This window comes from Lytechinus variegatus, chromosome 16 (genome assembly GCF_018143015.1).
Source record: "Lytechinus variegatus isolate NC3 chromosome 16, Lvar_3.0, whole genome shotgun sequence".
Taxonomy (NCBI): Eukaryota; Metazoa; Echinodermata; class Echinoidea; order Temnopleuroida; family Toxopneustidae; genus Lytechinus; species Lytechinus variegatus.
Genome location: NC_054755.1, coordinates 27,764,075 through 27,791,159, shown reverse-complemented (window position 1 = coordinate 27,791,159; position 27,085 = coordinate 27,764,075). Strand labels below are relative to the sequence as shown.

The following is a 27,085-nucleotide window of genomic DNA, read 5'->3' as shown; positions in this document are numbered from 1 at the left end:
GCATATTCACCTCAAAAATATTTGTTTTGGGCTCTCAAAGGGGGGCGAACGGGCCGAATGTGCCCCCCCCCCCCTCCCGGATATATACGCCAGTACATGATCCTATTGTTTCTTTACTGCTGTCAGACAGATTCTCATTTTTTTCGGTCGAGAGGCAATATCTCGCGTTACCGTAGTAGACATCATTATGAAAATGGAAGTAGGGCTGCATGAACTCGTCTCTCCCTTGTGAAAAAAGTGTCTGCAATATGAATCCTGTTAGTGACTGGCTATACAGCAATTCGGGGGGGGGGGGGGCTCGTTCGATTCGATAGACTTCTTATTTCGGGTTTGTTTGCCAGATTCTTTTGTACCCCTCTGCATCTTGCATCACAACGACCGGTGTTCAAAAACGTAATGTTTGCATTTACTCCCTTCCTCTTAAATTCCAAAAGCATACAACGTGTAACCTTTACAGATTCATGTATGCTGGGTAGGGTGCAGACAACATTGCCACTGGAAACAACATAGTTCATCGATCAACAATAATAATTATGATTTCGGATACATATCTTCTGAAAAAGGACATATGAATGCTCGGGATTGAATCATGCATGGATGCATAATTTTGAAGATGGCCAAGGATATCTCTGAGATGGGTTGATGATAGTCTGCTATAGTTTGAGTTTTACAAAATGTTCGTTCGTCGCCGGAAAAGGTCCGCCGCTCGATGGGTAAGTATGCCGTGTTTAGAATGATTAGATCCATGATAGAATTTATTTAAGTAAAGAAAATATCACTGGCTGGTAGCCGTGTTTCCTTCGTGTAATTAATTTTCTGTGAGTAAGTAGAAATACATACTTCCCAAATTTTGTTGTTGATACCCCCGCTCCACCATTTCATTTATTGTCATTCAATCCCTATTCATGAAAGTGTGCAGCCCTTTATTCCCGCCTTTACTTCTATAGTTTGACCCAGTCACTTTGTATATCATCATCTCCAGTCCTGATCTGCTCAAACTCTCCCGTATGCCTTATAGTCCAGGATAGAAGAGGCGTAACCTTGTTTTTTTATATATACAATATTTTTTTATGGTTTCTTGTCAATTCGAGGGTGCTGATTACGAATCTGAATGATGCCACTCGTGTAACCTTGAGCATTTTCCGCAAATTGGCAAAATCCAATATGGCCACAAAAATATGCAAATTACCCATAAAAATCCTAAAATTGTCCGCACATTTGCTACGAAATGCATGAAATTGTGTGGCAGGAGTGAGATACTCTCTGAAAAATTAATTTTTGACAAAATATTTATTTTCCTCATATTCAAAATGGCCGCCAAAGTCCATTGTATACTCTATTATGTACAATATAAAGAGGGAAAACTAGCTTTCGCAAAAGTGAGCACTAAACTGCAAAAAATCGCGATGTATGAACGAAGTGATATACGCAAATCATTATTACTAACGAGATATATCATTCATTAAATTATAAATGGGAAGATTTCTGTATTTTGATATCTAAAATGGCCGCCACTGGCCCAAACAGTATTGCGTACAATGGCAATGGGGGCCAAAAAATTCACAAGAGTGATCACTAAAATGCATATTATTAAGATTACACGAGTAACTGTTAACGAAATATATCATTAATATGCCATGTATTGTGATGAATGTTGTATTTTGATTTTCAAAATGGCTGCCAAAGGCCCTAAAAGTATTATGCACACAATGAGAAAGAAGGGCAAAGAAATCACAAGAGTGATCACTAAAATGCATATATATGTGATAAATTAATGGGATACTGTTTAAAAACATATTTTCTAACGAAATATATCATTCAGGTTTAAAGTTTGTGTTAAATACTGTAGTTTTACTTTCAAAATGGCCGCCATAGACATTAACAGTATTATGCACAATGCAAAGTGGAAACCAATATGAGCACCATAAATGCAAGTATTAGTGATCTATGAGTAGAATATTGTCCGAAAGCATCATTTATATTAAGAGATATCATTTATTCTGCCAGTTAGGTGATGAATACTGTTATTGGAAAGTCAAAATGGCCGATACAGGCCCTTATGATATTATGCGCAATGTGAATGGGAACAAATTATTTCAGCAGAATTTGGCTTTGCTTGGCCAAATGGTGATGTATGAGTGAAATATCATCTGAAAACACGATTTATAACAAAATATATCATCTCTTATGTAATTTAGGTGATAAATACTGTATTTCATCATTCAAAATGGCTGCCATATGCCCTTTTTGTGAACATTATTTGTCTACACTCAAATTGTATATTATACGATAAGGGCCTATGGTGGCCATTTTCAATTTAAAAATGCAGTGTTTATCACCTTAAATACACGACATTATGATATATCTTGTTAGAAACCATGGTTTTTTGACAACATTTCACCCTTGCATCAGAATGTACATAATACTTTTAGGACCTATGGCAGCCATTTTGGATTTCAAAGTACAGCATTTATTACCTCCACAACCAATATGTGATGTATTTAGTTAGAAATCATGTTTAAGACAATATTTCTACTCGTATATCACAGTCATATGCATTTTATGATACTCACTCTTGTGAAAATTAATTTCTCCATTCGCATTGTACATAATAAATATAGGGATTATGGCGGCCATTTTGAATGTCAAATTACAGCATTTATAACATAAATGGCATATTAACAATGATGTTTTTAGTCAGTATTCCACTAGTTTATCTTAATTATATGCATTTTAGTGCTCACTCTTGTCACTTTTTTCCCCCGGCCATTGCCCTTGTACATAATACTCTTTATGCCACTGGTCGCCATTTTGAATGTTGAAATACAGTATTTATCACCTAAATTACATAAGATATGATATATTTTGTTATAAATCATGTTTTCAGACGATATTTTACTCATACATCACCATCTGGTTCAGCTTCTTTGCATAAAAGAAGACCCTGAACCTTCTTTACCATTGCATCCAATATGATATAGACGGCTTGATGGTCATAACCCTTGGAAGCGGAAGTGCTGTTGGGTATTTTTTACGCCATAAGCAGCACCCTCTTGGTAATTAGCTTGGTATGCTAAAAAAACATTGTTTATTATCTGATTGTTATTATTTTTGTTGTAATTCTTTTTCTGAGTCAAAAGAACTTCACTTAGTTGAAATACTTTTTAAGTCATTTTCCCCCTTAACCAATTCCCCTTTGATTTTAGAGTGAAAACTTTTTTCTTCTCGGCTTTTTAACAAACCAGCACCCCATATCTCTTTCATTTTTGCTTATGCCATCTTTACCTTTGCCATTTTCAACTCCGCCATTTTTTACACTGTTAGAAAATTTATGCTTAGAAATAAAAAAAAATCCTGCAACAGAGTCTGGAGAACCCCTGTAATCTTACTGCACTGTGTAATCCTACATGCATGCATTTGTATAAACTTACAGAAAATTGGTATTTTGTGCATGTACCCTTACAAATTTATTGTAATAAAACTGTTTTCCCCTATTTTTTAAACATATCTGTTCTGTAAAATTTAAGAAAACTTGTGGAAAACCATCCTGTTATTATAATCTTCAAAATTATTTGTTTTTTTTTATTTTTCTTCTGTAGAATCTACTGTTTTTTCTAATAGTGTACCTCGGCCACTTTTACCTCTGCTATTGTCACGTCTTCCATTTTTACCTCTTGTCATTTATGCCTCTGCTCTTTTTATATCTGCTGTTCTTACATCTGCTATTTTTACCTCTGCCATTATTACCTCTGCCATTTTTACCTCTGCCATTTTTACCTCTGCCATTTTCTACCTCTGCCATTATTACCTCTGCCATTTTTACTTCTGCCATTTTTACTTCTGCCATTTTTACCTCTGCCATTATTACCTCTGCCATTTTTACCTGGCACCATCTGGCCAAGCAAAGCCAAATTCTGCTGAAATAATTTGTTCCCATTCACATTGTGCATAATATCTTAAGGGCCTGTAGCGGCCATTTTGACTTTCCAATAACAGTATTTATCACCTAACTGGCAGAATAAATGATATCTCTTAACTGCTTAATAGAAATTATGCTTTCAGACAATATTTTACTCATAGATCACTAATACCTGCATTTATGGTGCTCACTCCTGTGAATATTGGTTTCCCACTTTGCATTGTGCATAATACTGTTAATGTCTCTGGCGGCCATTTTGAAAGTAATAATATAGTATTTAACACACACTTTAAACTTGAATGATTATAATTATTTCGTTAGAAAATATGTTTTTAAACAGTATCTCAGTAATTTATCACATATATGCATTTTTAGTGATTACTCTTGTGATTTCTTTGCCTCACTTTGTCATTGTGGATAATACTTTTAGGGCCTTTGGCAGCCATTTTGAATATCAAAATACAACATTCATCACATACATCACATATTGATAATATATTTCGTTAACAATTATGTTTTTATTCAATATCCCACTCGTTTAATCTTAATAATATGCATTTCTGTGGTCACTCTTGTGAATTTTTTCGGCCCCCATTGCCATTGTACGCAATACTGTTTGGGCCAGTGGCTGCCATTTTAGATATCAAAATACAGAAATGTTCCCATTTATGACATAATAAATGATATAGCTCGTTAGTAATGATGATTTGCATATATTATTTCGTTAACACATCGCAATTTTTTGCGGTTTAGTGCTCATTTTTGTGAAAATTGGTTTTCCCTATTTATATATATTGTACATAATAGAGTATACAATGGACTATGGCGGCCATTTTGAATATCAGGAAAATAAATATTTTGTCAACAATTATTTTTTCAGAGTGTATTTTACTCCTGCCACACGCTTTCATGCATTCCATAGCCAATGTGCGGACAATTTTAGGATTTTCATGGGTAATTTGCATAATTTTGGCGGCCATATTGGATTTTGCCAATTTGCGGAAAATGCTCATGGTTACACGAGTGGCATCATCCAGATTCGTAATCAGCACCCTCGAATTGACAAGAAATCATCAAAAAATATTGTATATATAAAAAAACAAGGTTTGGTCAAGTTTCTATGGGGCCTATCCTGGACTATTACCCATTATGCATCGATCATTCCTATAGTGTATCCCTATAGTGTTTTAAGTTTTGTCCACTGATATAGTTATTTTTTTTGAAAAGGAGTAACTGAAGATGTAGCCCAATTTACAACTGTATAGGGAATTATAAGGCATATTTCTTGTTTTTGAGAAATTGACGTAAAATACATAATTTCACTGTTCCATTTTTGCAAGGTACAACAAATAAATTGCCATGAACAAACTGATAACGGTACTATCCGCTTAAAAAATAGTTTTCAAAAGAAAAAGTGACAAAAGGAATTATCAAGCGAAATTACTTTATGATTCCACTGTTTTATAAAATAGGGTATATATCCCTTTGATAAAATAGTAGAATCATTAAGTGATTTATTTTTCATCAAGACTAATGTTCCCTGGTAATATGGATCCCTGAAAATACGGCCTAGGGTTGGAGAAAAGGAAAGGGAGCGACAAACAGAAATTCGAATCTATTTGGCCACGTGGACTGCTTGGACATATGGACATAGCTCAAGTTCTTGAAATAGTATGATGGCAGATGTAAAAGCTATTTCTATAGGCCTTGTACTGCTACACCCTTACACACGCCTTCAAGATTGTGTTGGAAAGGAGAAAAATAAAGAAAACAGAATGGGGAAAATTTGAAAGAAATTGGACATTCGATTAGAAACTTATCACTGCTTTAAAATTGAGATCCCTAAGACTATGTAGATGTCAAATTGGCAACTTGGTAAGTAAATTGTGACAAGGGGCGAGGAAAACTTTTCCACAGGATTTGTGGTTTTCTAGCCATTTTATGTATTAGAGTACATGGAAGAGTAGCCCTTGCCTTACATATGACATCACATATGCGGCCAATTTGAAGTCTCCATGGGAATAGTGATTACCAATTTTTACACCTTTTAGAATTCATAACTTTCTTATTGTTTGTCCGATGTTGTTCAAACTTTCACCTATCAACTTGTCTGAATTTTCGTTTTCCTCTAAAAAACAAGTTTTTATTTGGGTTGGATTCCCCTTTAAATTGTCATGCAATATAATGTGTAGTTTGGCAGCCATTTCACAGTGGTGGGAAACCGTATCCTACACACATCTTTTAAAATCATAGCAATATAAGCCTATATGACAAATCATGCTCTTGGTACTCATCAACTCACACTCATTTGCATACCATTAATGTTTTCGCTGTTTTGTGAATGAGAACCAACCAGATTCGAAAAAATAATGTTTTGCTTGTTATTAGTTCGTATATAGTATTTGAAGATATAGCTGTATCTCCATGGTTCAGTTTAATTTTTTTACTGAGGCCTATGAAATTGTTAGCGCCCACGTTTTGCTTTGAAAATTTCAGACCAGTATTACTACACTATAAATCTTGTATTTTTCAAGTACCCCCCCCCCAAAAAAAAAAAATAATGATGTAACTTCAACAAACTCGAAAACTTCACGTCTTGGAAATTAATCCAATAGATAGATGACCTGTGATATGACAGTGACAGGTTCATACTTTTTTTAAATGTACATATTTTTATCATCGTTTTTCTTCCTTTGATTCTGAACAATATTATTTTAATAGTGCCCATTATTTTGAATGCGGAGTGGTGTGAATTGCGTCTGTGACTTGACTTTTGTCCATATGTTATTTTTCCCACCGCACGTTCAAGTTCACACGAGTTCACGTGATATATGACTGTATTTTGTTTGCGATTCAAAAAGGTTTTTTTTCAGTCTGTAATTCCCGATTCCCAATGATGTCAGAATGTCAATGTGTAAGAATGTGTGAATACTGATCGGATTCTATTTGTAGCGACCCCTTCCACATCCCACAAAAGTTGTAGGCCTATAGTTTTGTTGAATAGTTAGCGTGATGAGGGTTAGGCTTATATATCACATTAAATTTTCAACACCACGATTGCATGCATGTTATATTTATGACTGTAGTACGATATTTTTCCTATATAGATTCTTTATGGCTAATTGGGACGGGGGAATTCAAGAAGTTTTTCAGTCAATATTTATCCTCTGATTCTCAGTCATATCAAGTTTTCTACATTTTTAAATTCATTTTGTTGTATTTTCGTTACAATCCAAGAAAATTTTCAGACTCTTTTCCCCGATTCCCAGCACTGTCAAAGTGTCAGTATGAAAGCATTGGTGTATAGGCCCATTGGCGGCGGAAGCAAACAATTTTAGGAGGGGACAAACAAAAAAATTTTGACAAGCAAAAAAAAAAAAAAAAGGTTCTCAACCAAAAAATTTTAGGAAAGACGTAGGCAAATAAACGGACAAGCACAAAAAAAGGTCATCAACAACAAATTTAGGGGGGAACCGTCCCCCTCTCCCCAAATTTAGGGGGGAGACACGTCCCCCCCCCCCCCTTCCGCCGCCTATGTATAGGCCTGGACCTAGTTAGAGTAGTATAGGTCCATGGTGTAGACCTACATCATATACATGTATTTTTTGTAACCACCCACCCCAGCCCCCCCCCCCCCCACAAAAGTTAGTCCTTATATTATTGTCGAATAATAGAATATTTTCAAAAATCATGATTACATGTAAGTCTATCACCGCACCCCTCAAGTTTTTGGCCGATTCAGCCCTGTTACACGTCGAAATAATTGACAAAAATATTTTTGTTTTTGAGCTCACCTTCAGCGCATACAACTTTTGCAGAATGCACCTTAATTTAAAACTCCGCCGCCTCAAAATTTTGCCTCGGTTGTTTGCAAAACATAAAACCAGGGCCCAGGTGAAGTTTGGTAAACTGGATCCCTTGGTGAGAGTGTGGTGAGTTTGTCAATTAATGACTAGTCACTTGAATTTTAATTGGCTTTTGGAAAGTATTACTGGCACTGGCGGTGCACTTTGAACTCTTGATGAGATTTTCCAGGTATATAGGCCACTGGTCTCTAGGCCCTATCATCTGCTCATCCTACAAAACAATGCAAGTTACTTAATTCTATGATAATTGGGCCATAATAAATAAGTCACCTTGGCCGGTTTTCTTTATTAATTTGTCGAAAAATACCCTTGAGTAATGCAAACTTTTCTGCCATCACTTCTCGTTCTTGTTGCTTGTCAATGCTGGCACTTCGGGCAACACCAAAGGCGTCAGTCGTTTATTATTCCATTCGCTCTTCCCCTTTGTGATCGTAGGAAAAACAGTTGAACTTGGCACAATCGTGTGAGAGTAAAGACACAATCGTGTGAGAGTGAAGTGGGTGTTTAGAGTAAACACAGCGTCAATTGACTTGCTTCTTTTATAGGCCATGTAATTGATGTAAACATTCGTTGGTGTTCTCAATGGTCTGGGGGCGTTTATTTTTCCTCCGCCGTCACATTTTTTCTGGGCTCTTCAGAATGTTGATAGCTTCTTGTAAACATTCACGTTCCACCATCGAAACTTATTTTTCAAAATATTCCGCCATAACCCTTTTTCTCTGTTTTCATCAAACACTGATTTTTTAATAGCAAATACATGTATTTATATTTTCTTAAAATCATAATAGTCATGCTCCTATATAGTGCATGCATATACTTTTATGACATGGTAACGCACACAGTTACGTTATTTTAGCATCAAAGATGTTGGATCCACTATTTTTCTCCGAAATTCATGTCTGTTTTGGCGACTATACTACTAGACTTTGATATGCTGACATATGATCATGTTGATAATCTATTTATTGATATCATATTGTTGACAGGCGAAAGTGGAACTATGGAAGTGACCTCGTAGTGTTCGAAATCATCTTAAAGGAAACCAAAACCCAAGAGGAGAAGCAATCTTATTGGAAAGAGTAAAATGAGAGGAACAATTTAAAACAAGTTTCTTCGAAATTGGTAATAGAATAAGCGCGTTTTGGAAGTTTTTAAAGTCTTGTTGTACTTTCTATGGGGATCCTCAAATTGGCAAACATGCTTCAAAATGGCTAATTTTTTGGACAACCCTCCATTTGTTTTGTACACAAATTTTCGGATTTTCCCCTTTATTTTACATATTTCACATCATCTCTTCCTGACCTTGACGATGTGAATTATATTTTCCCATGACATATGTTATGCTCAGAATGAGGCAATATGTCATTTTGAAGATAATAGGGGAAATCTGAAAAATTGTGTACAAAACAAATGGAGAGTTGTCCACAAAATCAGCCATTTTGAAGCATGTTTGCCAATTTGAGGATCCCCATAGAAAGTACAACAAGACTTTTTAAACGTCCATAACTTATTTCACAACCGAATTTGATGAAACTTGTTCTAAATTGTTCCTCTTATTTTACTTTTTCCAATAAGATTGCTTCTCATCTTGGGTTTTGGTTTCCTTTAAAGGCACCTTTCTCCGTTTTCCCTGTTGCTCTTGATTTAATCTTGACCTACTATAAATTACTAGTTTGTTGTTGTTTGATAAATAGGACCATAATTAGGAAGTTTTTCACAATACTACCTAGACGCTTTTAGGAACGTAGAGAATCTATTGCCAAAAGCCATTCATGGCAAAGAAGTCTTTGTCGCGGATCGGTGAATCACAACAAAAGTTTCGTCCGTGACTCTGCACAGCAAAACTGTGGTGTTAACCGGTGTAAATAGAGGATTACACCAGTTATTTTACACCGGTGTTAAATCGGTGGTGTTAGTTTTACACCTATAGGTGTTATTACAACACCTATGGTTGTCACATTTACACTCTTTGGTGTTATGTTCAATCTCTCGGGTGTTATTTTAACACCTCCGGATGTGATCCTCTATTAACACCAATTGGTGTCAGTTTTAACACCACAGTTTTTACAGTGTGGCAAACGATAAATTTGCATTTTTTTCGACAGCTGTGAATCTTAAGAAGATCTGCCGTCCCGTTTCACCAATTTTCGACAAAGACCTCTCAGCTATTTATTGTGATTTGACGGGCATTATCATTGTATTTACTACGGTGTAGAATCCGTCCCTGTTACATTTGCGATAACTCGCTATTTTCCTCTGGTGTTACATCTACTCAACATCCAGGGTGTATTTCTTAACACCTCAGGGTGTGTCATAATTTACATCCATGCTTAACCTAACATTTTTGCTTGATATTAGTAATATACCCCCCCCAAAAAAAAATGGAATCAAGTGGATAATTGCTATCTGCGGAAGCGTTTTTCCGCCCTCGTAAAGTGTTATGCTAACTTTTCTGTTATTACGTCCTTGAGAATTGGAAATTGATAGACACTCACCTGTTCTACACTAGGGTCTACATATTTTCCATATTTTCGAAACGAATGAACATCTACTCAACATCCAGGGTGTATTTCTTAACACCTCGGGTGTGTCATAATTTGCATCCATGCTTAACCTAACATTTTTGTTTGATATTAGTAATATACCCCCCCCCCAAAAAAAATGGAATCAAGTGGATAATTGCTATCTGCGGAAGCGTTTTTCCGCCCTCGTAAAGTGTTATGCTAACTTTTCTGTTTTTTTATTACGTCCTTGAGAATTGGAAATTGATAGACACTCACCTGTTCTACACTAGGGTCCACATATTTTCCATATTTTCGAAACGAATGAACACAGAAATGAATCAAATGCTTGTTTTTGCCCGACACAACTCTGGGCGAGGCGATCATATAGGCCTACAGATAAATGTTTGAGCTCGAAAATTAAACGGTGAATGCAATTGTCAACTTTTGCAAATAATGTTTAATTGGATGTAGCAAAGACCACCACATTATCTTTTTCCTTTTCTGTACTCGTTTTTTATATTATATCGATGTAAGTGTAGGAAAGAAAAGCCTATTTTTTACCTTCATTAGGGTGCATGAAGTAGAAAATTTGAATATGCTGCAAAACATGATAAGGTTACGCAGCACTTTCAAAAGTTTATTTCTGTTATATGGCTTGTGTAAACCTGTATTTGTACCATGTGAATCAGTTTCAGGTACCCAATAAAAAAAACACTCAAACGAAATGTTTGTGATTAGGAACAAAATGCCCAAATGTAAGATTGCAGCAGACTTTTTGGAGCAACGCCGCAGCACGGCTGTCACTTCAATTCAGAGTGTTTGATTTGTGTACAAACATTCGTGCAGCGGACGGGCAGTTCCTGACCTATTGCACCCCGAAAGTAAGGGAGGCGGAAACGGTGTCTGACTTTTAGGTCCACCCCTCTTTCCCAAAAGGCGCCCAATACCACGTTGTTTTAGTTGTTTGTTTCTCGTTCATTTTCGAAATCTGAAATAAGAATTGTCAGATTTCCCCCTATGTATATTCATGGCAGTGCCGGGGGGGGGGAGAAGCTGCCCCCAGAAATTTTTGAAAACTTACATTTTATTAATGATGATTTTTCACAAAATTCACCAAAAGTGTGCGCGAAATCCTTCAATTTCACTTTACAAAATTGTCAAGCTCAGTCGCTTCGCTCCGTCGTTTTCGAGTTTACGCGTCCTGCCCCCCCCCCGTCAAAAAAAAATCTGCTTACGGCCATGCGTAGGCCTACATTTTCCCTTGTCCGCGAGTTAATACATTTCTACAATATATACACTTTTCAACATGGCTTGTTAGCATCTTCATTGTGCAAAATAACTGGACAAAGTTGGAACTAACCAATTTTGGACTTAAGTGTGCACCAAATGAAAATATGACAAAAGTAGACAAAAGGGAACTTGATCCCATTAGACTTAACGCTCAATCTCCAGATTTTAGCCCGATCGGCCCTCTTCGCGATTAAAGGTATTGTTTAACTTTGTGAGCAGCTGATTTAAAAAAATTCTCAAACCAAGATGAAACATGTGTACAAGGGCATGTATTAGAATTAATAAACCCTGAAAACAACCATTATTGAGAATGAAAAGCTAAAACTACAAGGCAAATTTTGTAAATAATTTTATAGGCGTCTTATAGACGCCTAAATAGTACACATTAGTGTATGGGATGAAATTAAGATGTTGTATCCGGACACTTTATATTTCAATTTTTGAAGCACTGAATAATTATTTTCGAACGCAATTTTTTCTGGGCTTCATTTTTGTAAGATATCACTGACACATGTGACAAGTGTGACCTTCTAGCTCAGATTTTTTAAAAGTCAAACCAATGTTAACCAATCACTGTAATCTCGAAATTCAAGAAACTCCTACCCCTTTCATAAACCCAATTATGCGGCTAATAGCAGCATAATTTGGTCGTAAAATCGGAGGAGGACCAGAGTTATCCGCATTTTGATGCTGCTATTATCCGCATAACAGCAGCATCGGGATCAGATTTTGACTTTATGAACGCATTTCCAAATAATGCGGATAATTGCCATGGTGCGGTCACAAGGTCACCCTTTTCCAGCACCACCGCATCGGAGGGGGCGTGTCCAGTTGTCATGACGATTATCCGTCTTTTTCAGGACGGGCGCTCGTAAAAATAGTGCGGATTATTTTCGGAGTTTGTGAACGCAATTTTTATTGAATTATCAGCATTACTCTCAGGCGGCTAGTTGGAGGATGGGTTTATGAAAAGGGAATCCGTCTCCACCATCGCAAGAAGAGCGATTCCTGCTCGAGCAAGGCATCGATGCATTATGGTCTGACGCCGTGAATAGAACCCGAATGCGTCTGCACCGACGAATTAGCGCGATAATTCGTTAAATAGCGCGCTACTTTGCAAATAATCACAAGTTGACTTGGGATTGCAATCTCGAGATTAATCCTACGAACTAGCGCGATAATTGCGTCTGAACTGCAAATAATCTCGAGATTGTTCAGATAATTTGCCGGATCAGAAATAGCGCACTAATTTGGAAACTCGGGATGGTGCAGACGGCTACAGTCAGTCCGCAGCCCGTCCGAAAGTGCTCTATTTTATTCAGCGGTATGCATAGCCGTCCGTGGTTATGCATACGTAATGAGCTGTGAAGACGAACTTTCCGATCGGTGTTTTTTGCTCTTAGAATCGTTTATTCCTCACAAAATTGGTCTTATTTTATAGATAAGGCTTTGAAATTTCTGATCAATTGAATAAAATGCACATTTGACGTATTTTGAAGACCGATATTTAGCTTAGAAAAAAGGATTTTTTTCAAGAAATATGTGTGAATAAACGGAGCGTATTTTTGCATAGAAATCACACTTGCGTCAAATTGATATTATAATCAATGTAAAGCGTAGACATTCTTCTTTACGACTAAAAAAAAATTATGAAATTTCATGATGTAGCAAAGTCAGGAACCACAAAAAACCACGGCAATGTCCATCGCAAAATGATTGGAATTGCAGTACAATTGCGGACGCGTTCTGATTGGTCAACAGCGGCGCACAGACTTACAAAATTTTATATAGTATTAAAAACCCGGAAGTGGTACGAGAGCGATCTATGGCGACTTGCGTAGGCACAAAGTTTGACGTGTGCAGGGACCCTAGTTCGAACCCGACGGAGTGTTTTATTTTTCGCGGGGTGGGGATATATTTTGGCTTTTTCTTTAAATCATATTCCTCCCCCGTTCCTACCCAGCTTTATTCTCTTTTTTTTTTACTTTCATGTGAATTTCTATTTAGGGCTGTATTATTAAATCATGGAGCTATGAATAAATCTTACTTCTTCTTAATCACTTTTGATTTTCAGGTTCTTGATTACACTTATTTGGGCAGAGGTGGGAAGGGAAGTGAGTTAAAGGTCAGGTGCACATCAACAAAAAATTCTTTGAATAAATAGAGAAATTTCCCTTTTTTAACACAAAACAGTTATATACACAAAACAATGGTATGCAAATAGAGTTGATTATGTCATTCACATCACATTACTTTCTAAATTTTGGTTGCATTTAATTATATCAATTTTAGCAAATTTGTAATAAAAACTCTTCATCGAGTCACAATAGGTTACATTCATGGAAACTACAAATCTTAATGGAGGATTTAAAATCTCTCAAAATTTGTCAAAGAAAATGAGAAAATCAAAATGAAACATACATGTCATGAACAGGTATCACACAAAAAAATACACAAGAAATTAGAGTGTGTGTGACATAATCAGTTCTGTAATTTGCACCTTGACCAAGATGAGCATATAATTGTTTAATGAAATTAGGCAAATTTCTAAATGTCAGAATTATAATTTTTTAAATTTTGAATCATAATGTTTATTAAATTTTCTGCAATACTTTATTTTTCTCTTAATTCAAATTACTTTTTTGTTGGGGTGGACCTCTCCTTTACTCTTTGCATGGAATGTAGGGAATGCACATTAATATTTATCCACGAACAAAATTGTCTTAAAGTGTGCAAATCAGTAATTGGACACATGTTCACTTTCCTTTCATCCAGGCCACTCCCTCACATCCACCAGGTTTACAGTCTTACAACAAAAATGATGAATTAATCATAATACCATCACACCATAGCTCCATGATCACACAACATTCACACAGTGCTTTGCAACAAATATTTCACTTCTGTTCACACATGCAATAATTACTGTGGAAAACAAAAACAAAGCGTAACCACAATCGAATACCGTTTAAAAGGACAAATATATTATAGCTTTTGAGAAAAAATTGTGAACATACATAAACACTTAACCTTCAGCACATTGGATAACATTAACAGAGTTTCTTGAGAACAAAATATAATTATGGGGCATTGCAAGAAACTTATGTTCAATTGCAAATCAACTACATGTTTGTGTTTAAGCAAAGGACTTACCCTTGATTTTGGAATGTGTGAATGAGTAGAAAGTTTCTTGCAATGCACCATTAGTAATATTAAAACTGTTCTTTGGTTTTAAATTGTGTATTCTTATTTTTGTCAAGCTGTATTCCTGTCAAAGTCAGTATTCTTAGTCCTCTCCAAAACTGTGCTCGAATTTTCTTGTTTCCAATACCGATAAAGATCAATTTTCTGCTGTATCATTATCACTTCAAAATTTGCAAACGAAAAATGGCTTTGTCCAAATCAGTCCGACCAGTACATGATGGATCATCTCCCAGAATGAAGTAGTGAGCAGGGACCAGAGTCAGCAAGTGTGCAGATCTGTGTGTAGAAGAGACAAAAAAAGAGATAGTCTAAATTACTAAATAATCATTCAAAGTACATGTATGAATTATTTTACATGTAAGAGACTAATACACGTAGTACTGTACTGTCTGCGACAGCCACATTTTTTTTATTTGAACAAAATGGTTTATAAATACTACCGAGTACGGTAGTACCAAACTTTTTAGTTGACTTTAAATTGTTTATTTTCTATAGAGTAGACTGTCTAAAATAATCATCATTTCATTCTTAACCGCAGCCTGTGGCAAAAATCATCATGGGACTCAACTTCGACTAGGCCTAATTATTAAGAAAAAGGTTAACTTTTTTTAAACATAAATCAAGAAATATCTCAATCTATAAAAACTTGATGGAATTCGGAAACCTGATAATCATTAAATGAATTTTAGAAGACTTCTACTTATTGAGCTTCGTTTATATTAAGTCTTAATTACAAATAAAAACAGGTCCACCGTCCACAGTCACATAAATAATGCGAGCCATCTGTCATCATTACAGAAGTTTCAACGTATGGGACCAAAGACGAAATCCTACCAACCCGCGACGAACGCAATTTTAGCATTATTTCGCGCCATCGTAGAGTGAACGCGAAGGTTACTTCCGGGTAAAACGTAAATTTCTTGATTTTTAAGGTATCATTTTCTCTAAAATAAAAATATAAGGTGAATTTGCGTCAAATTGGTTCTGATATATTTTGAACAGTGACTTTTCTTCTTTATTAGTTTATAAAAAACCCCGATCGAAACAATTTGGTTATGTAGCAAAGTCAGGAACCAAAAGTGAAATTCCGACTACAAAATCGTAGTTAAAATATTACTAAAATAAGCATCAATTAAACAGGTAAAAATGGTAGGTTGAAAATGTCGAAATATGAAAAATTATATATCAAAATGTAGATGAAGGCCTTGAGAATAACTTACCACAATTCGTTTCGACGTAAACTGAAGTTAGCGACCAGTACAGAGCTAAAACTTCAGCCCCTCCAAATCACTGGGAAAATCAAGCCAAATTGATCGCACGTTTTCCTTCGGAGACCGCGAGAGGGCCGCTGAATAAATCTTCGTGAATATGCTCATTATCGTGCGAGCTGCGGTCGGACCGGCTATATAGGGAAGTTATTCGCGGTAATGACCGCAAAATTGTTAATTTGAGGTTTCCTCGCCCTCCCGCTGTTAATAATTTTGTTAAACTTTGTTGCATAAGCTTACTATAAGGAAATGCCCCGACACTGGGATCATTAGTTTCCGAACTTTCCGATTATCTCTGTAATAGCTCCATGTCATTTCCGTGCTGACTTTTAATTAAAGTGATACTTCAGGCTGATAAAATAATATGATTGGAACAGATAAAGAAGCATCAGACAAAAAAGCTGGAAATTTGATCAAAATCGGATAAGGAATAGCAAAGTTATAACATTTTTTTATCTGCGTTATTTCGGTGAAACATCTCTGTGCTTGTCGTCATGAATATTCATTGAGCGAGCTGATGATGTCACTTCCCCGCTTGTTTTTTTTTCATTTCATGAAAGTTTGCTTATACAACTGATGTCACATCCCCGCTTGTTCTTTTTGTATTTCATTCCATGAAAGTTTCCCCAAGAACTAAAACAGTTAGATTGAAAGCTGATTTAATGCATTGGATACTCATTACTGCAACTTATTTCATCGTAAGGGGGACATTACAATTCGCACTTTTATGAAAACAAGGATTTCATGTAATAACATAAGAAAACGAAAAGTATGGATGTGACATCATCAGCCATGTCAGCATACCTCATGAATATTCATGACGACGTGCACATATTGCTAAATCATATAATTCAATAATTTCGTCATTTGTTTTCATATTTTGATGAAATTTTCAGAATTTTGCTTAATGAAGTTTACTCTACGTATTTAGATATATATATATTTTCAGCCTGGAATACCCCTTTAAATCTCTCTTAATCATTGCTTGTTTTTTTTCGAACCCCGGACTTTCCATGTATAGCCAGGCGCCTTAGACCACTCGGCCACGGCACCTCGAGGTAATACGATATACCGTAATATTATTTCTTGGCATAAGAGGGACAACTGAATGTTGCATGAGCTATCTTCAACTTTTGTTTTGAAGTAGGAAGGTTCCGGCCGCACTACACATTGATCAAAATCTCAATAAATATTCATAGTAACAATAATTTCTTTTATCATTGTTTTGTAGAGGACACATGCTCTGACATTCGTCTCCTTGTGCAGTACACTGTTCTATTTCGGCTTCTACAATCGCTCCGTCTTTCAGGATTTTTTCGCCCGGACCGAGGTCGACGACTACCAAGCGGTGAACGAGATAAGGATAAGACAAACCTTAGACAAGGCTTCGGCGTCGTCGTGGAGTTATGACGCTGAGAAACTGAGGGATGCGCCGGAAAACAGTTTGAAAAATCTTGCACCTCAGGTGATTGTATAAACCTTTTCTCCTCCACCTTCTCTTCTGATAGAAAAAGCAAGAGCAGTTAAAAATAACCTAAATAAGCGCGATGTTTACTCTTCTTCCTCCTTCTTCTTCTCCTCCTCCTTCTTTGTCTACTTTTACTTATTCTCATCGTCCTCCTTCTTCTCCTTGTCTTTCGTCTTCTTCGTCCTCTTCCTCTTCTTTTTTTCTTCGTTTTCTTCTTCTCTCTTTATTCTTCTTCCTCTTTTTCTTCTTCTTTTTTCTCTTTATTCTTCTTCTCTTCCTTCTTCATCTTCTTCCATTTTCAACATTGACAGTTTTTTTTTTAATTTCCTCCTCATAATTTCATTAAATCTTTCAAGTTTAATTCAATAAAAATGCAAATTATTTCATTATTCGTATATCTACAATCCCCTGATTCTTTTTAAGGAGTATGCCCTATATATTTTTTTTCATAGACGAACTCCCGATGAGACAGGCCGCCTTAAAGGACAAGTCCACCCCAACAAAAACTTGATTTGAATAAAAAGAGAAAAATTCAACAAGCACAACACTGAAAATTTCATCAAAATCGGATGTAAAATAAGAAAGTTATGGCATTTTAAAGTTTCGCTTATTTTCAACAAAATAGTTATATGAACGAGCCAGTTACATCCGAATGAGAGAGTTGATGACATCACTCACTCACTATTTCTTTTGTATTTTATTATATGAAATATTTTGATTTTCTCGTCATTGTCATGTAAAATGAAGTTTCATTCCTCCCTAAACACGTGGAATTCCATTATTTTAACATTTTGTGCTTCATGCAAGGAGGTCCTAATTGTCAAATTCGTAAAAATTGAAATATTGTATAATTCAAACAATAAAAAACAAAAGAAATAGTGAGTGGGTGACATCATCGACTCTCTCATTTGGATGTAACTGGCTCGTTCATATAACTATTTTGTTGAAAATAAGCGAAACTTTGAAATGTCATAACTTTCTTATTTTACATCCGATTTTGATGAAATTTTCAGCATTGTGCTTGTCTGATTTTTCTCTATTGATTCAAATCAACATTTTTCTGAGGTGGACTTGACCTTTAAATTAATATTTGCTTTTGAAAAAGTGTGACACCTGGCAGATGGATCGGGATAAGGTGTTACACATTCTCACAGGTCACGAACTTATATGTGACAAAATAGGGAACCGAAAGGTTCAAATGTTAAGTATAACAGGACACCAATCTGAAACCTTCCAATCTGCATGTAATGCAAGAGGAAATTCTAGTCTGGGCATTTAATTTTGCATGGCTTGATAAATGACCTTCCACTTTTACATGACAACATGATTAGCTGTTGATTTGAGATACAGATACAGTCTGTATTTTCTTGCAGCTTCCTGCGCCTCCATTCTCATTTCCCTCTTTCTTTTCCGATTGGTCTGCTTCCGTGTTCCCCTCATGCACCTCTCCGCCTGATATATTCTTTTATGAATTTATTATTTAATTCTTTACCCATCCATACTATATCCATTCACTATTTCATGTCTACATCCATCCATTCGTTGTTCCATTCTTTCATACATAATACATTCATAATAATTTTATCCCTTCAAACACCCATCAATTCATTCGTAAGTTCTTCTTTTTCATTTAATATCAATTCTGTCCATCCATTCATCCATGTTATTTTCACTCCTTGGTTCAATCTACATTCATTCATTCGTTTATTCGTTCATTCATTCATTCATTATTTTAATTCATTCATTTAATGCATTCATTCATTTCATTTCATTCATTCGTTTGTTCATTTAATTAATTCATTTGCCCGTTCATCGTTACATTTTTTCTCATTTCCATCTCTTTCTATTCTTCTCCTTCACAACCCCCCCCCCCCCCCCCCCCCCCCCTGTTAAGCACTATTATTAAGAAGACCTCCTGCAATCCATTCTGCAACTGCATGCGATTAAGGGTTACATTTAAAAACCTCTGAGAAAAAGAGTTATCAATCGAAAACGCAAATTGTGTTTGATTTAGGGGGAGTTACGTTCGATTTCAACTCTCTCTGCAGCCAGGCACCTGGACTACTAAAAGGAAATCATTCCTAAATCAAGGACAATCTCCGGAAAATTTAGGTCGGAACCTTTGGTCCTGAAGATTACGTTTTTGACAGCGAAACCGGCGAGATCGAGATCCAGTGAGATCACACGGAAATTGCTGCCGATCCCTTACAAATCGCGACTGGCAGACAATTTTGATCGCTGACGACGACGAAAGTAAAACCCCCTGAAACGTGCACCGTCGCTTCCATTCTCATCACTCGCCATAATTATCTCGCAGCCGGGCGGTGCTATGGGGGAGGGACAGGGGTGACCACCCATTTGATTTTTCAGATAGTGAAAAAAAGGGGGAAATAGACTTAGAAAAGGGAGAAAAGAAAAGAAGAAAACACATGAACTATAAAAAAGAGAAAAATCCGAATCTCATGAATTGATGAAAGTCGTTTTGGGCTCACATCAAATCATTCTAGCTCCATCCCGATCTCAGATGTATCGAAGTATTTCTATAACTTCGCGATATATTTTTATGACACATGTAAGTACATAAATATACATAAATGTAAGATATATGATCCTGGACGCATAATACAGTCACAATGTATATCCGGAAACTTAATTTTTCATTTCTGAAGGGTTTCTGTGTTCAACGTTGAAATATGTGCCAAAAGGCCCTCCAAGGAGGGGGGGGGGGGGGTTGAGAAAGTTGCCTCCTTTCATAATATTCATATATAGATTGTTTCTACAAGGCATTAATGTTGCCTTGCATTTACGGATATGGGTTTCTGACAGTAAAATTAACTTGCTTTGAGGAAAAAATTACAGATACAACTCAGATGTCTTATTTTTGGTATGAATCTTTAATTTGATAAAAAGAAGTGAGAAAATTTTTTAATAATGTTTTTATTTATATTTTATTTAAAGAGACTGATGTTTTTAGAATAACCAATACTGCCCTATTACACCTATTTCTAGATGCCTATTTCCAATTTTAGTTGTTTCCCATGTAACAGAAATATACACTCTTAGAAAAAAAGTGCGAATTGGAACACTCACGAAAAAGGGTTTCCAAAAATGTTCTTTATGTGCTCAAGAACTTTAAATGTTTTAATAAAGAACATAAGGGTAATTTAGAACCTTTTTAAGCAACAAGGTTGCAAATACGGGACAAGCATATAACCCTCAAAGAACCTTTTTTTCTAAGTGTATTCAACTCTTTCGTAGAATAATAAATGCATGTGCCCATGGCCCAAACGGTTTAAACAAAATAAATTTCGCAAAATAATTTAATTCTTTTTTGTTGCAGCTATTCAAGGCCCTTCCGCAGCCGTTTTCCCCCAAGTTTAGGAATCCATGTTGGGACGTCCGCAAGAAACCGAGGCAGTGTCTACCTTATTTCTATCTCATCGGGATGCCCAAGTGCGGCACCACGGATCTGTGGAATAAATTAATCCGTCATCCTTACATCGCTGACACCAAGAAGGAACCACATTGGTGGAGTAGGATAAGGATGGGTTCGTATTTTGGTTCAAAGCAATAAAAATACAAATGTTGGAAAAAGTGGGGGGGGGATGGAAGAAAAGGAGAAAGAAGACTTTGAAAAGGACAGGTCAGGGGCCCGTAACACAACGGTAAGCAATGACCGTTTACAGCAAAAACTGTGGTGTTAACCGGTGTACATAGAGGACCACACCAGTTATTTTACACCGGTGTTAAATTGGTGGTGTTAGTTTTACACCTATAGGTGTTTATTACAACACATTTTGTTACATTTACACTCTTTGGCGATATGTTTAATCTCTAGGTTGTAATTTTAACATCTCAGGGTGTGGTCCTCTATTAACACCAATTGGTGTCAGTTTTAACACTGCAGTTTTTACAGTGTAGATCATTCTTCTATGATTAATCGCTAACCTTCGTGTTACAGGATCCTGGTCTGTGTAACTCTATAATACTCTTATTATTTAATTGAAACAAAATATGATGTCACTTTGGTATGTTTATCTAAATATTATATGGTACTGCCCCTGGATATTCAATTACTAAATTTGTAAGATATAATTATGTAATTATGTAAGTTATTGTTCTTATTATGATTATTATTGTTATTATCATTAGTATTATTATATCATTATTACTATTATTATTATTATCATTATCATCACTGTATCATAGTTATCATCATTCGTATCATTATTATCTTAGGTTGAGGCAATGCAAACCACTTGCAAAGCTACACTCATAACAATTGTTGATATATACTGTTATTAGTATTATATTATCATTATTGTCATTATTCCAATTATTATAATTTCACTATTATTATTCTCATCATTATTATTCTTACTATGATCATAAATTATCCTCCTTTTGTAGGTCTAGGCAATGTGAACCACACAAAGTTGAATTCTGATACAATCTCAGCACCAGATTTGTGACCCAATATTATTATTATTGTGATCATTCTTATATTATTATATGTAACTATTATTATCATGATTATGTTTACTACTACTACTACTATTACTACTACTACTGCTGCTGCTGCTGCTGCTACTACTACTACTATGACTACTAATACCACTACTACTACTAATACACCACCACCACTACTACAGCTGCTGCTGCTACTACTACTAGTACTACTACTACTACTGCTACTACTACTACTACTACTACTACTACTACTACCACCACCACTACTACCACCACTACTACCACTACTACTACTACACCACCACAACCACCACTACTGCAGCAGCAGCTGCTGCTACTACTACTACTACTACAACTACTACTACTACTACTACTACTGCTACTGCTACTCTTATTCTGATGATAATGATGATAATCATTATCATTATTATTATTATAACTTCTTCTTCCTATTATTATCATTATTATTATCATCATCATTATTAATACGATCATTAATTATCTTCTTTGTATAGGTCGAGGCAATGTGAACCACACAAGGTTAAACTCCAATCCTATCTCATACTACAGTCGATTTGCCAAATTACTTGTCAACTACACAAAGGTGTATGATCGCAACATAAGCAAGGTTATTGCGGGTGAGAATAAAATCTTTATGTAACGATATTCTCAAGTCAAGTTCAAGTTTATTTAAACCAATCAAAACAAGAGACATTACACAATTTAACAAAAAATGAAAATACATGATAGCTTTGGTGACCCCATAGAAGCAGAGCTTGTGAGAGGGGCCCCTTATAAAGTGCATTACAACATAAACGAGATGAAAAAAATATTTTCAATGATGATCCAGAGAGTAAAATATACACACACACATAAACATATGGTTTATCAAGAATCAATTAAAGATGTTTTTGTGATCTTTCAAATAAATATTTTCGGCATGAATTTTTAAACATGGGCAGTGGTGGACTGGGTCTCAAGCTTTGTGGTAACTTATTCCATTCTTTTGTACAAACTATCACAAAAGAATTCACAGCAGTAATTTGTTCTTGTAAGTGGTTGGTAAATAAGATGGGTCTGAAAGAACAGAATACTATGGGAATCTATATCTCTCTGCGTAGCTGATACTTTAAAGGCGTAAAAATTTGTCTAAAAATATGAGATTTCAAAGTTGATAAACCGTTCGAACATGTAATTGACTGACTGGAATCTTACGTGTCAACCCACAAACAACACACACTTGTTTAAGAAATACATATTATCCATGAAATATGCATCATCTATGAAATATGTTTTTATCTTGGTGTCAAGGTGATGGGTCTGCGTCTACCATGTGGGATAACCGACTGTGGAGGCAATTTTATCCTAAGGCTACCCATGGCCCCGCCCATGTCAACGGGGAGTTGATTATAACGATCCAACCAGATGCAAGGGCGATAGCTATCCTGAGAAACCCCTCAGACAGGTAAACTTCTAGCAGATGATGATGGTGATGATGATGGTGATGGCGATGATGATGATGGTGATGTTGATGATGTTGATGATTTTGATGATAATAATGATAGTAATAGTGGTGGTGACGATAATCATGATGGTGATGATGACGGTGATGATGATGGTGATGATGGTGATGACGATGGTGATGATGATGATGCAGTGATAATGATGGAGACATCTGATAATGATCTTGATGACGATGAATTGGTAATGATAGCGATTGTAATGACGATAATGATAATGGTGATGATGATGCTGACGATGATGATGACAATGATGATGATGGTGATGTGAATGCATGATCATAATAACAGTTGCGTATTGATGGTGAAAATTGTGGTAGTGATAGTGTTATATTTTATATTGCCGTGGCACTGCAGGTTAAAATTTTGATGGTGGTGATTGAGATGATGATGTGGTTGTGTTGGGAATGATTTTGGTAGTGATTGGAATGATTATGAGTATGTTTATTTTGGCGTTAAATATGTTATTTTTTTAAGTTGATGGGTTCCTTCAATTAAAATACACTTGTCCATATTGTCGTCAAACTTCTGTCTATATTTTCCTGCAGGTTATACTCCGACTACCTCTATTTCACCCCTGCAAGTACGCTAACACCTCAACACTTCCATGAAAGAGTACAAACAAGTATAGAGAAGTTCCATGAATGTATAAAGAGATTAGATGTCCGTACGTGCACGTACGATACCAGTAATATAAAGAACTTTGTGGTAAGTCCCCTGAACACTCATATGGTTGCTTGTAATTTGGTCCACACCCCTTTGGTCTAGGCCTACTTTCCATTTGGTCTCAGTCAGTGTTCTAACTAGACCCATATTAGTGGTGGTCGCTATTTCATGGCATTACAAAGTTTTTTTCAGGCTGAATCAGTGGTCTCAAAATAAAGCCAAAAGCGAAGGGACATCAACAATCTGATATTAGCAAATCTTGCAAATAACCTATGTAAATCAAATATAAGAACATTTGATATAAATTATGCAATTATAACAAGATTAAAGATAGAAATGAATATAAGTGTGATTCCTCTTTTGAAGGAGTTAGCTTTGAAGCACTTTTCATTTGAAATTAGTGGTGGATGGAAGCAGTATTTTTCATGAGTGGTGGCCAGAAATCTTCTATCAGTTGGGCCCCAACCACTGTCATCCACTGTAGCTATTACACTGGTCTCAGCTTACATGGTTTAATCTTACTTTGTCTTCATCCAGTTTGTCTACTAACCATTTGGTCTAATTGCCAGGTAGCCCATTTACCATATTGTCAATTTCCAGTATGCCTATTCCCATTTTGTGTAATATCTGCTTGGTCTAGCACCACTTAGTCTATATGCTTAGATGAACTGTTTTTAAACTAAATTTTCATTTCTTTTGACAAAGAGCAAAATAGTTACTGCAATTAAAGTAGAATTAAACCATCTGGCATTAGACAATAAATGACAACTGGACAAAGTTATGGCCTTTTTGAAAATGAGATCACTAAGGATATGTTAATATCAAATTGGCAACTTAGGACAAGTAGCAAGGACAATTCTGTGCCATTATGCACACAATAATCACAAATTACCTGTTTTTTCGAAGTACCATTTCCCTTAGTTGGTACATGTAATGAAATTGTATCATAGATAGCATATTTATGAGAGAAAAAATATAATTCTATGAAGACTTTTTCCTTGTGTTTACATTTTTATTTCTGAAAACTTTCCTCCTCTGTTTTCGTTTTTATTACAGAGATTAGAAGTCGGTCTATACAGTGTCTACTTTCGAGACTGGTTATCATTCTTCCCAAGGAAGAGATTAAAAGTAATCCGGATCGAAGAATGGCATCAGCAGTGCGCTAAAACACTGAGAGAACTTTATGAATTCTTAGCGATAGGTGAGTCTTGGCTCCCATTTTATCGTCACTTGAATTTACAGAGTTCTTGACCTGAGCTGGTCTCCAAAAGAAGCTTTTGTGATAATAACTCTCCTTTGTGCTTTGAAGGGAATCACAGCAATTATTTATAAGAATTTAAAGCAAAAATTCTCTTGTTTTTTAACATTCAACATTTTCTTAATTCAGGGAAATGCTACAATGTGGATACAATTGTTTGGGATGGTTTATAAATGATTATGAAAATTTTATCTTATTCTTTGGATAATGAGAATTTTGATCTGGATTTCGGTAAGTCGAGTTCAAGATATGCTTTCAGAATATAACTATAATACTTAGGAGGATAAGGAGGAATGATGATAATGATGCACTATATAAGCCAGTATATTTATGTTTTTTGTGGTTAAAGGGGAATCCAACCCAAATAAATCTTGTTTTTATAAGGAAAAGAAAAATCAGACAAATTGATAGGTGAAAGTTTGAACAATATTGGACAAACAACAAGAAAATTAAGAATTTTCAAAAGTTGTAAATATTGGTAATCACTACACCCATGGAGACTTCAAATTGGCCGCACATGGGATGTCATAGTGATGTAAGGCAAGGACTACTCTTCCATGTACTCCAATACATATTATGGCTAAAATGTCATTTTCCCCAAAAGTTTTATTTCAAATTCTATTTTTCTTCCATGAGGACGTAAAACAATATACTACCTGGGTTATATTTAGATTACTGCCCCAGGGGAATGGATACTTGGGAGAAAACCAAAAATCTCTGATAATAAAGTACATGGCCTATGGGAAAGTTGTCCTTGCCCTTTGTCATAATTTACTCACCCAGTTGTCAATTTGAAATCTACATAGTATTAGTGATCTCAATTTAAAAGCAGCTGTAAGTTTCTTATTGCTTGTCCGATTACTTTCAAACTTTCGCCATTCTATTTAATCTATTTTTCACCTTCCCAACACAACATTTTATGGCCAAGGCTGGATTCCCCTTTAAATGTATTATTGGGTCAACATGGGCCAAGTATAAAAAAAATAACAAATCAAAGATAATTAAACTATCTACAAAAAATCATAACATTAGAACAATTAGAACAGGTCGTGTGGTCCAGTGGTTAGAGCATTGGACTCATAATCGCAAGGTTGTGAGTTCGAATCCCAACTCTGCCATTGTCTCCACTTTGATAAAAAGGCCCGAGAGTGATATCTGTCGTCAATAACGTCAGCCACTATGACTGATTAACCTAGACGTAAAATGTTTCATAGGTAATTGGTTATATACCAGCTTGGCGTTTACCAGCAAAATGCTGTCCTGCCGAGTTCCTGCGGGAGTTACCACAAACAGAAACAGTATAATTATATCGTTATCATTGTATACAAGTCGTCGTAACATTATAATCATATTCATACTATTTTGTTTATTGTTACAGAGCCGCTTCGAATTCCAGCATTAATCAAGATATGTCAGGACGATGCGGAAAACACTCGTTCACCAGACAAACTAAGTCTCGGTCCCATGCTTCCCGAGACGCAACAATTACTGGATGAATTTTACGCTCCTTTTAATCGTGAACTCGCACGAATGCTGGGTGATGAGCGGTATTTATGGGACAACAGGAGGCCTGGCAGTAGCGAGGAGTCTGTGCCTTGAATCTTTCAAACCGTGATTATGCCTTATTAGTTTCAAGAACTTCAGATCGGGGA

At 35.9% G+C, this 27,085-nt stretch overlaps 1 protein-coding gene and 1 long non-coding RNA gene across 2 annotated transcripts; one reads left to right on the top strand and one right to left on the bottom strand.

The window, feature by feature from the left end:
• The first annotated feature begins 217 nt into the window (after positions 1–217).
• On the top strand, positions 218–27,085 carry LOC121429866 (carbohydrate sulfotransferase 15-like). The gene is made up of 8 exons (XM_041627124.1): positions 218–713; positions 17,283–17,516; positions 20,860–21,067; positions 22,505–22,627; positions 23,301–23,454; positions 24,058–24,217; positions 25,232–25,376; positions 26,812–27,085. The coding sequence occupies exons 1-8, from the start codon at positions 675–677 to the stop codon at positions 27,030–27,032; spliced, it is 1,284 nt and encodes a 427-aa protein (XP_041483058.1). The 5' UTR covers positions 218–674; the 3' UTR covers positions 27,033–27,085.
• On the bottom strand, positions 14,542–16,169 carry LOC121429867. Its single transcript, XR_005971976.1, has 2 exons — positions 16,004–16,169; positions 14,542–15,059 (listed from the first exon to the last, which is right to left on the bottom strand). It is a non-coding gene; the product is annotated as an uncharacterized LOC121429867 (long non-coding RNA).